General features: G+C 37.9%; 1 protein-coding gene across 1 annotated transcript; it reads right to left on the minus strand.

Moving 5' to 3' along the window:
• Positions 1 to 693: 693 nt before the first annotated feature.
• Positions 694 to 11227, minus strand: LOC132282675 (pre-mRNA splicing factor SR-like 1). The gene is made up of 5 exons (XM_059784420.1): positions 11046 to 11227; positions 10128 to 10491; positions 6822 to 6902; positions 3789 to 3860; positions 694 to 1836 (listed from the first exon to the last, which is right to left on the minus strand). Exons 2-5 carry the CDS (start codon positions 10413 to 10415, stop codon positions 1045 to 1047), a joined length of 1233 nt encoding a protein of 410 aa, XP_059640403.1. The 5' UTR covers positions 10416 to 10491; positions 11046 to 11227; the 3' UTR covers positions 694 to 1044.
• Positions 11228 to 12171: the final 944 nt, after the last annotated feature.

The following is a 12171-nucleotide window of genomic DNA, read 5'->3' on the forward strand; positions in this document are numbered from 1 at the left end:
ACGAGCGGAATGATTTATTTAAAACAGTATTTGCCTTGTGCTTTTGATGAAACGAAATATATGTTAATTGTTTCCACTTATTCTCGCCAATTATTTTCCTCTGAAATTTGATAAAATATAAATTTTGTTAACTAAGAAAATGATAAAGAATGGACCAACGAGTTCCATCACTCTTCTAACTCTTTATTTAAAAGTAGATAACATGAGAAATTATATTTTTCTGCTCAAGGGAGTGAAAAAAAAAAAGGCCACGTTTTAAACAAATCACTATTGACGTTTATGTATGTGTGTGCATATGTAAATGATGTTTTATATTTGCTAAAATAAACCATATACAAGCGGAATTCCAAGAGAAAAAAGTGATATTGATAGAAACTCGTCATTTTCCAAGAAAAACAAAATACTCAGTAGGCATCATAAGAAAATGAAAAGGAATTCCAAACTAAAATAAAGAGACTAGTGAGATGTTAAAGATTGTTTGAAAAAAGTCGGCAATTTGAATTTAAGAACATCATCCTCCTAAATCCATTCCTACCAAAGAAAACTGCTTGCCAAGGATCAAAACGCACATGCGAAGTACAAAAAGCTTCTAAATCTGCATTTTTGTTGTGCCAGAGTTGCAAAACTCCCACGCCATTTTTGCTGTGTACCCACAACCAAACTAGAAGTTCCAAGCAACAGACAGCCACAACATAGAAATAGCAAAATATCATTTATGAAAATTGAACAGTTTTATCAGCAATCTGTTTTACAAAACTTCTGTGAAACAATTGAACAATTAACAATCCACTAAATAAAGATGTAGTAGACAAGAATGTCAGACAACATTCAATATACATACAGACTTGTTCCAACTGCAGAGGTACTACATGTCCCCTGTGTAGATATTATCCTTTGAATATCACCATGTCTACCATGGCAACACAAATGATGAGAGAAGGAAAAGAGAGATTGAAGCAAGTAATTGGAAGACACTGTTTGTCTGTGAAATTAGAAAGTTGAAAGTTTACCTTGCCTGGAAGACGATGCATGAGCAACAAAATCCTACTTCCAAGTAGAACCACCAAGCCTAATAACCTCCTCAGCACCATTATCCCTAGTAGAACCCCTTTCTTGGCCAGCATCCTCTTTCTGATTGCTCAAGTCACCGTACAGATCTCTAAGCTTGGCCAGATTGCTAGATGCAGATGTCCTGTCTTTGTTTTCGTCTCTTGGTGGACTGGGATAATGATCAGCGCGTGCACTGCGAGCTTGCATGCTCTGACTTCTACTCCTGCTCCTGCTCCTGCTCCTGCTCCTACTCCTGCTCCTATGAGAACTAGATTCTCTATAATTTCTACGATAATCATTGCTGCTCCTCTCATAAACCCTTCTGCTTTCTCTTGACCTTCTTTCATGATCATACCTCCGGTCCCTGTCCCTGTCCCTGTGTCTGTCCCTGTCCCTGTCCCTGTCCCTATCCCTGTCCCTGTCCCTGACCCTGTCTCTGTCTCTCTCTGAATGATCTAGATCAGATAATTCACGGCTCTGGCTACGGCGACTGCTGGGAGATCTTCGTAAATCATCACCACCATTTCTATCATAGGAAGGTGGTGGCAGGGTGCGGCGAACAGGGGACGAATCCCTTGTTGATGCACGATGTGGAGCACGCTGACCAAATGAGACTGACAGGGCAGCTTTGACGGAAGGTGGCCGTCGGGCAGTGTCCTCGGATCCACGGGTGGAATCCCCAGTCACACCAGCATGTTTAGTGGGGAGTTTCATCTTTTCTAGGTTGGCTACAACTTGCCGCATCACGGTAAGAGGGATGCGAGGAAAAAGAGTATCAAAGTAGTACTGCAAAAGTATAACAATATGTAAGTCCTTGCTTCAAGGTCCAGAACACAACAATATAGGCATCAGACTAGTGGAAACTGCACGTGATCAATGGAATAACTTAGCAAACAAAGAATGTCAAGCATGTTATCTTGTGTTCATTGCAACCAACAAAACATGTCAGTAATGATAAAATCTAGAAACTAAAATGGTTATAGAAGAATAAAATAGAAGTTCGAAAAAGACCATGAATCAACCTCTTACCATTGGAAGTTTGAAATGAACAAAAAAGAAAGGTCAATGTGATGGGTATAATTTTTTTTAGCAAATCAATCTATGGTAAGCAAGTAAAAATCAATTATCAGCTTTGCAACTTCAATTGATGCTCTCTGCGATTATTCTCCCAACGCAAAGTCTCTTTGAGCAGGAGCATATACCAAAGGAATTTTCCCTAGATCTCAGACCCTCTCCCGATGGAGCAGGAGCATATACCAAAGGAAGGGGTTTTGACATCTTTATTTGGTATTGATGAGTTGTTGGTCCTTCTTGAACTGGTTGAGTCGATACGGGATATATGAAACCAGTTTTGCATCTCCTAGTGAGGCTTTTAGAACAAAAAGCCTCTGTTGCAGGCCTCTTTGAGAATGATTTCTCAGTCAATTCACTTCTCTACTCACTCATCCATAACTAGTCAACTTCTCTTAAGCAATTACCCTTACTCCTACTGGTGCCTGCAAGCTTTGTTTCTGACGTGATTGGAAGTGGCAACGTTCCCACCACCTCCCAAATCCAATATAAATATACATATATATAAAAGAAAAGAAAAGAAAAGAAAAGAAAAGAAAGCTTCCAAATCAGTACCAAAAGCTTTAATGCCAGCGTAAGGGAATGATAATTCTTGTTTGATATTGATTGTTAACAATATATGGAAAAGGCATATGCTCATATTAGAAGGGAGTTTCTCGTCCCAAAAGGGAAGCAAAATTAAATAACACGTGTAAATTGCAAAGTGTTGTAAATCTTCTTCCTACTACTAATCTCTCATCATCAGGAAGTAAAAATCAATTATCGGTTTCATATTTCAGAACTTCAAATTGATGCTCTTTGCCATTATTCTTCCCCCATGCAAAGTCCCCTGAAGCTCAAGAAGACATCTTGAACTGTCCCCAGAGAATTTTCTTTTACCACATAAAATCTCACTAGCTTGTCTCCATTTTGTCCAACCCGCCTCAATCCTACTAGTTATATCACTATCTCTCTCTCCAATCTTCGGTATTATCGATCCTAGAAAACGAAAGTGGTTGTTTCGAGTAATTTTTTGGTTTTAGAGTGTCATCACTATATTATAAATGTCTAGATCTTTATTAAATTTATACTCCATATACTCAGTTTTAGTTCAACTAGTTCTTAATCCTTTCGATTCAGCCCTAGAAAACATAAAGAATTGTGTTGTCATTCTCGTATCCAGTATTTGTTTTAGAAAAAAACGAAAAAAAAAAAAAGGATGTAATTTCAGTTGATATTGTAAACAATTCCCATAAATGCATTTTAGGAAAACCCCATATGAACAAATCGCAACCTTTCTCGTTTTTCAGGTAGGAAAAAGGTAGTTAGTTCTTAGCAATTAGATAACTTAGAACTTAGAAGGTGAAGATGATGTCAAAACCTGAAGTAACTCAAACTGAAATATGTGGTCTAATCACCAAAATTCCTTGCCATCTAAGCTAGCTGGGATGTTCAATTCCAAGCTTTCTGATTAATTCTGTAACACACCATATGGTACACTTTGTATGTATACATTAAACATATAGCATGTAACAAAAAACATAAAATCTGTGGCATGAAATATTTTCATTAGAAACTATTGCTTTTAAGAAAAGATATGAAAAATTTTAGAGGCATAGGTAAATGAGCCAGTGTTGTCGATCCAAAATATCAGTTCTGTAATTCAGAATTATGACATGGCAACAGACCTGTCCAAGAAGTAGATCACGGACATAGACACCCATTGTGGTCATTCGTCCGTTCGATCCAGGAGAGAATTCCTGAAATAGAAATTCATTTTTCAACGCCCTAAAAGAATTCATCATAGAGTTTGAGTATAAAGCATATAAAATACTGTCATAAATTTTTGTCAGTACTTCAATATTATAGCCATGAGAAGGAGCAGTAAAATAAGCAGCTGCATTGAAGATAAACACATTAAAAATAATAAGCAAAGAATCATCAACAGGAAAGTAACATCAAGTGAAGCCATAAATATACAACCAGAGATAAATCCATGCAGTTTATGAAGTGTGCTTAGTGTCACGCCCCGCCTATGGAGGTTGTGCCACGCAGGCGACACGCAGACGCTGAGGAGGACGCTGCATGGCAACTGGAGTTTCTAGAGTCTTCCGGAGTTGTCTAGAGTTGTGTGAAAGATTCTAGATATGTGTAGTATATTCTAGAATTCTCCAGAATTGTGTGGAGTAGTATGGAGAGTTCTAGAATGTTGTAGATACTTGTGGATAAGTATGGAAGTATGAAGAAGGTGGGAGAAGATTCTAAAGAATCGATCTCCACCGTTGGTTAGAATGCATCCTAGCCATCCATTAGGGATGGGGATGCCTATAAATAGGAGTAGGACTTCATTTTGTAGCCAACAAGTCCTAGAGTGAGTCTTGAGAGCCTTGTAGAGAGTTTGAGTGCTAGCCTTGTACAAAGCATTCTTTGAAGTAATAGAAGTGTTCTTTCCTTGCCAACTTAAGTGCCTTAGTGTGTGTGAGTGTGCAAGCCAAGTGAAGAGAGGGCGAGGGCCACTACAACACTAGTAAGCGCACAAGGGGAGTGTGTTGGCTAAGGTGTGCACGGGAGTTAAGCTGACCAAGTACTTGCGAGAGTAGAAGTAACGTCTTGGTGTCGCACGGAAGTAGCTAGAGTGGTGCTGAAACTCTAAGCCCGTGACATTAGGGACTACTCAACAATGCTTCTCTGAAGTTGATTGGCCCAACTGCAATGTGGAACATCTTTAATTCTAGACTTTAGGATACGAATGGGAATTAGACCGAGAAGCTATATGAACCATGATCACCATTGAATAGAAAACAATAGGGCACTTGAGTCTACCAACATTCATGATCACCACTGAATAGTCAAACGTGATACATTAAATTATAACCTAGAGAGAAGGCCCTCTGAGTTTCTCCCTGAGAAGCAATCAGAGTAAAGGTCATCCAAGTTTATTGTGTTTTACTTCTCAGAATGACTCAAATGACCAAGAAAAACCTGCATTAGCACTTGAAGGATAGGTTTTTGCACTCAATGAATTGGGAAGACTTTTTGTCCAAAGCAATGTTGTCAACTTGTACGAGGCTGGCATGTTACCTAAGTCTGTTGTTTTAAAAAGTTATTTTAACGAAAACTAACCCCTAAAAAAGTTGAGGTTATTCTGTATCGCTCTTCTTTTTTAAAGGAATCTCTCGAGTAAAGGTTTCAGGGTAATGAATTAGCCCCAAGGGTACTTGGTGATCATATTCTTATTCAAATGCTCTCTAATGCTATCACATAGGTGACAGGCCCCTGGTACCTTAAACCATAATTTGGCTCCTAGGCATAATATGTAAGGTTTTTGTACTCAATAAAATTGGGAAGACTCGTATAGTATGCCACTAAACGGGGTAGGAGTGGATCTGGTATAAAATAGTATAACCTGACTCGGGTTTGGAGCAGGACTGGATGTGTCATTAGCCCCGCCCCCCCGCCCGCCCCCCCGCCCGTCCCGATTATCTATATATGTTAATTATACATATGCCCTTAGGTTTAAGATATAATTACTTTACTACCCATATATATATGTGCGTGTGTGTGTGTATTGCATACAGGGCTTAGCCTATTCCCTCCTCCCCCAACTCCCACCCACTGCCAGTGGGGCCAGATGTGTCATTAAACCAGCCCACCCCGATAATCTATATATGTGTTAATTATACAAATGCCCTTAGGTTTAAGATATCGTTACTTTACTACCCTTATATATATTGCATACAGGGTTTTGCCTATTCAGTCCTCATCTTTTTTTCTAGAAAACAAAGATGATGCAGCCAGGGCCCCTCCTCTCCCAACTCCCACCCCGCTGCTCCCAGCAAGCCGCCAGCCTCACCCATTCTTGCAGTCCCGCTCTCCCCTACTCTGATCAGATCAGATATCGGCAATCTCAATCAACTCTCCAGTCAGAATTCTCTCCCTCGATAGTCTACACACACCAGTAATTTATATATATAGGGTTTCATTTGTTTTAAATCTAAATGTAGAGATATATGTATTTATGTGTACTTTTTACGGTTCTGTCAAATGTTTTAAAAAAATATTTCTCTCTCAAAATTTGTATTTCTCACTCAAAATACGTATATAGAATCTTGTTTCCACTGGAAACGGGTTGTGGCAGAAATGGCTTCTTTGATTTTATATGGGACGGGGATGGGATCATGAACAAAAACCCGGGTTTCTAACAGGGATGGTATGTAATATTTTTTAACGGGGCAGGGTAGGGTTCAGCAAAACCCCTTCCAAACCCGCCCCCGTTGCCATCCCTAGGAGCTTTGGAGCGTAAACAGAAAGTTTATGGAGAAGTGTTGGCACAAAGTTACAGTGTTCCAGAGCTCCCATCGTTTGGAAGTTCTTTTCTAAGGTTTTGAATAACCTGAGTGTTCAGTGAAATAATCCATTAGAATGCACTGATGGGTGGCCGGCTGTACATACTACTTGAAATGCAATTTGATGACCATGGCATACGGAAAAGGCAGCTTTCTGCTAAGGCAGTGGGGGCTACTGCTCCATTCCTAGGTATTCTATTTTTGGGGACAGAACCTAAACAATGCAATATCTAAATAGAAAGGAATAAATGCATATCTTGTATCCTATTTAAATAAGACAAGTGAGCAAGTGAAAACTTCCGAAAATTATTACAAGATCATCTTCCAAAATTATATGTAAATAAAAAAAACGGCAGCCACAACACTTAAAAATACCTCTTCATCTTTGACATACGGTTCGAACCAATTCCACAACGTCTTTGGCTCTCCAGCATATCTCAAGTAGAGGAATCCAACCTGCAAAAACAACTTACAGGCATGAATCCCTGCCCCTAAGCTCAAAGCTAGTGACAAAACTAGCAAAATTAATCAAACTGCACTTAAATGAAGGAAAGGTAGGATAGCAATGTGTTTCTAGCTTTGCAAGCATTTTTGAGCCAAAAATAATAGCAACCAAAACCAGCAGTTCATAAGAGGAGGAGACATGTATATAAGAATATACAATGTCCTTATTTTGTTTTCTTTTTGTGGAAGAGTTGATTATTATTTCATTATAATTATAAGCCACAAACTTCTTATTACAAACTAAAAAATTTAATTGGTAGTATCTAATATAATTTGGGTAAAAAAAATATATTTTATTGTAGTGTCCTCGTTGCAAGTGTCCTACTTTTTCAAGATTTGCCATGTCAACATGTCCTCCTTGTGTCGATTTCTTGTCTCGTATTTGTATCCATGCTTCTTAGTTGTGAATGATACATTACAGATTATGAGAAAAAATATATAAATAAAACTACATTACAGATTAGATATTACAACAATAGAATATCATACTAAATCATCATCACATAATTCTTTTTTTATGTACTATAAATAATAACAACAAAGCCTTTTCCTAACTTCTCGGGATCAGCTACATAAATCATACTTTTCCATTATGCTACATCTAAAGTTCGTAACTTCAGTCAAACCACATTTTATCATAATTTCTTAGTTAACTCTACACGTGATAATTTTGGTCTTCTCGTTACCCTCAATGCGGACCATGTTACTCTTCCCAATTAGTGCACTTAGTTCTTTGCGCATTCCCAAACCATATTAATCAATTTTTTTTAGTAATGAATATGTTCCTTTCTAATTCTATCATTTCATGTCTTCCCATATCCATATCAGAATTTATATTTCCGCCATGCTCACTTTGTGCATATGACATATGTAAAGAATGATTGGCTAATAGTTGCCAAACATTATATTACATAAAGAATGGTCTAAATCACAGTTTTATAGAACTTCCTCAGAGGGATACCCTAGTGAGACAATATCCAAAAAAAGTTTCCCCATTTAACCCATTTAGGGTGAGCTGGGCCCAGTTGGTAGAGGCACTCCCGAGTCAAGCAGGAGCCTAGTTTTGACTCACCCCAGCCTCCCCCCTCCCCACTCCTCCCCAGGTAAAAAAAAAAAACCCATTTTGCCTTGATTCTATGGATAACACCATCTTCAAAGTCTCTTTCATTGCGAATAATGGAGCATATAATAGAGGATTGGTATCTCTTGATCATCAATATTAATTACATCCTTCTTTGTATTTTTAGATTTACTAAAGTTACACTATATATTTAATTTTATTATTACTCATCCTAAAATAAAACTTTTAATTCTAAAACCTTTCACTAAACATCCAATTTAGTATTTACCCTTTCTCCAGTTTCATCAATCAAAACAATGTCATCAACAAATAACAATTACAATAGAATCTCATCTTGAATTTCTCTTGTTAGCTAAGATAAAAACATACAAGCTTGATGCTGACTCTTGATGTAAGTCTTTTTTTGTTATTTATTTATTTTTAATCTTTTTATAAGTGACTCTTGATGTAAGTCTATGATAATTAACTTGCAACCCCCCGGTCATTATAACTGTAGTCACTTTTCTCATCATGTCCTTTACAACGTCAATATATCCTTTTGTAACGCTTCTCTCTTCTAAAATCCTCCATTTTAGATCTCTAGGTACCCTATCATATTCTTCCTCTAAATCAATAAAGATCATATGAAGATCTTTTCCAACACTTCAGTGTTCTGTCTTAGTCGTCCATTCACTCTCTGCACGTATCTATCTGTCCCCTGCTTTTTAAAGATTTGTCATGTCGTGGCTTCTCTGTGCCACATGCCAATTTATTTTATAAATTATACAGAGAGAACCAATTAAAAGAAATTGCAATTATTCAACCAAAAAAATTATAATTGGACGACAAAAGATATTTTACCAAACTTCAAATTCTTTTCATTTGATGACAACTAGAGAACCTGATAAAAGAGTTTTTAAAGAAAGTTTGATTGTATAATCTTACAATCGAGATTGCATTCCAGCAATCATGGCTATACGTAGTCTGAGAATACAACCACTCTTTTCCAACCAAGATAACAACTACAAGAAAACCTTTAACCACTTACCACTTTCATGAAATATGGAAACAAAAAATTATACTCAAACTTAGATCATATTTTCAAAGATAGAACCATCTATTGTCAAATTGCAAATTCATTAATCTTACAAGGAAAGTGAACTCTTCCTTACTTGATTTAATTAATTACTTAATTTACTTTTGATAAAGATTCATCACTTCCATGAAGTTCAATAGTGAGTTGAGGCAGGATAAGTTCAAGAATCATTCGACTGATAAAAATCCTTCATCAACACCAAATTTATGGGGAATCCAAGAATTGTGACACAAAGTTGATGATTTCTAAAGGGCTGTCTGCATGTTGGCTAAATGGGCCCCACAGATGAATCTGATTCTCTACTCCGTCCCAAAACAAGTAACCCTATTTCCCCTTTGAAATGTCTCAAAATAAGTGTCCCTTCTGATCAAAAATCAATACAGAATTTGCAACTCTCCATAATTATTTTTAGACTTGACAAATTTTCCCAAATTAACAATGTAAATTTTATTTACATTTTGGAGGACTAGTTCTGAAATTTCACATAGAGGCATGCACCAAACGCATGTCCATTAAAAAGTTTGAATTCCCAAAAGGGACACTTATTATAGTCAGAGGGAGTATTTTAGATTAATAAGTAAACCGCAATAGACTGAAACATCTATCTTCAAGTGTTCCTGATGTTGGAGTGACTTGAAAAACATTTTGAACAAGCATAAAGAGCATTTTAACGACCTTGGGGCAAACAAATTAAAATTGCCTGACACGACCAACCTAGCAGATAAGAAGAGCAGAAGCAAGCATTCCAGCTTTTCCATAATCCAATTTAGCATCATACTTGTATAAGACAATTTTTCCTCATTTGAGTATATGAACCGTGCATGAGTCTAAGATGGGTTTCACAGACCTTACTTACAGCCATGTCCATTCAATGGGCTTTCCCCGAGCAAGGTTGTCCATATACACACTTCAAGTTTTGTGATTCACAGACATACAAAAGTGCTTTACCCAGCATTACTCATGCAAGTAAGTAACAACTAAGCAAGCCTTGCGTAATAAATAATGTAAAGGTTCTACTCACTGCTCTAATGTAAGGCGAATCCGGATGCTTTAATAGGCCATGCATTTGCTTGACTGTCAGTTTCAACGTAAAAAATTTGTATAGAAGACAAAATGCCGTTGAAGGGCCCCGACAGTTTCCGGTCATCCATGGCTCCACGTGATCAACTTGATTGTAAATCTCGTCTATCACTTCATGGTAAGTTTTCAACCGGTAAAGCTCTTTGAAATAATCAGAAGAGAGAATGTTCATACAAAGGACCTTCTCCAAAAGTTGGTCAATTGGTCTCCCTGAAGTTTGTATCTCCATAATGTGTCATCAATTTACACGCCCCACAGCAAATTCAGTTGGCAACAAGAATGCTATAAAGGGTCAGACCTCGTTCCTACAACAAAAATGTCAAAACCAATTAAGAAAGTACAACAAGAAAAAATAGGGTACAAAGCTAGCGAACCCAAAACAACACTTTCAAAAACCACACTACAAAAATACAAACTGGGTTCACACAACCAAGATATACAAAAAAAAAAGGAACAGATGCGTTGTTAGAACACGAATGAATCTTTTTGAAACCCCACATGACTATGTACAAAACTAAAATTGGTCTAAGCAAATCACAATATTAGAGAAAGAGCAGAAGTAAATAAGTAAAACAAACCCACATGAAAAATAGATGCCCATAGCCAACATCAAATTGAAGAGTAGATGCTAAATATATATTAAAACAGATTTAGACCAGTTATGAAAGCAGGATGAAAATGAAATTGCTTCTGAAAGTACATTTGAGACTATATAACTCACAGAAAAGGAACAAACATACAACAAGAAAGCTTTCAACGCCTTCGATTTGGTTTTCAAAGACTTAAAAGATTCAAGAACGAACAAATTGAGAAAATTTTAGAACTGATCTAAATTACGAAAAAGAAAGAGTCTTCTGACCTTTTGTTGCATCAATCAACGCCTTCGATGTGTAGCAAGAGGACGCGTCGAAGCTTACTCTGACGAAATGAAAACCCTAGAACCCCTTTTTTCCTCTGTAATGTAAATCTTCGAAGGCCAACCAAAGTGAGAGGTAGAGGAGAATGTCAATGTGTGGTTCCTGGGCTTAAACTTGGATTGCCAGTATTGTGTTAGATCGGGTGCCAAAACGTGGGCTGGACTTAACCGGATTGGGTTTATCAATTTGGGCCGACCAGATTGGGCATGCCAATATTTTAAAGGATAAATTACACCGACATCCCATGAGGTTAGGTCATATTTCATCTATATAAAAATTTTGGTTTTAACTTTCACTTACACACCAAATTGCTTTTTGAACATTGACACATGTGAATTGACCTATTTACCCTCACTTTTTTAATGCAATTTAATACAAAATTTCTACAAACTAAAATGGCAGAACTACCCCTATGTAATACTAATATTCCAAATCACTCATTCTCTCTCCTCTCTATCTATTCCATCTATCTACAAAACAAAATAGGCAGCCGTCGCAGCACATCACCATCGCCTCCCCTTCCACTGTCGTTCAAGTCACCATCGCCATCACAAGTTGGTCGGAGTTTCTCAACTCACCACCGGCGAAACCAGGAAGCTTGTTCATCATGAAAATCATTGAGAGCAAATCACGCACTCCCTCTCCCCGTCAAAGTTCCAAAACACCTTCCAAAGAATCACCACACCACAGAACGATCTGACGATTATCAACGCAATTTCCGGCGGTGGCGACGATAGTGACAACAATATGCAACAACGATGATGATCTGCGGCAGTGGCGACGATCTGTGACACGGTGGCTACGACGATGATCGTTCCACGATCAGCGGCAACAACGTATGGTTTCCGATGCTCTGTTCCACATCTACGGCTAGCTGCGTTCGCGACGAAAGTATTGGCGTCGGGATCAACGATCGTGATTCTTTGGAGATTCGAAATTGACGAGATGTTTCTGGCGATCGAGAAGTACCGGAGATAAGGACGGTGGTGCTGCGGTCGCCAGTGGTGGCACTGCAATCTCCAAAATCCATGGTCGGCAACAGTGGCTGTGGCGGCAATTCGTTTTTTG

Source organism: Cornus florida, unplaced genomic scaffold (assembly GCF_030987335.1).
Source record: "Cornus florida cultivar Cherokee Brave unplaced genomic scaffold, ASM3098733v1 CherokeeBrave_3.0.0_Hap2_Chr11, whole genome shotgun sequence".
NCBI lineage: Eukaryota > Viridiplantae > Streptophyta > Magnoliopsida > Cornales > Cornaceae > Cornus > Cornus florida.

What these genes read in the sequence shown, in the direction of transcription:
- LOC132282675 (XM_059784420.1), bottom strand. Translation starts at nt 10,415, where the DNA reads ATGGAGATACAAACTTCAGGGAGACCAATTGACCAACTTTTGGAGAAG. An exon ending in ATTCGCCTTACATTAGAGCA is followed by an intron (nt 6,903 to 10,127) that starts GTGAGTAGAACC and finishes TTGTTTTTGCAG; the next exon opens with GTTGGATTCCTCTACTTGAG. An exon ending in CGTATGTCAAAGATGAAGAG is followed by an intron (nt 3,861 to 6,821) that starts GTATTTTTAAGT and finishes TTTCTATTTCAG; the next exon opens with GAATTCTCTCCTGGATCGAA.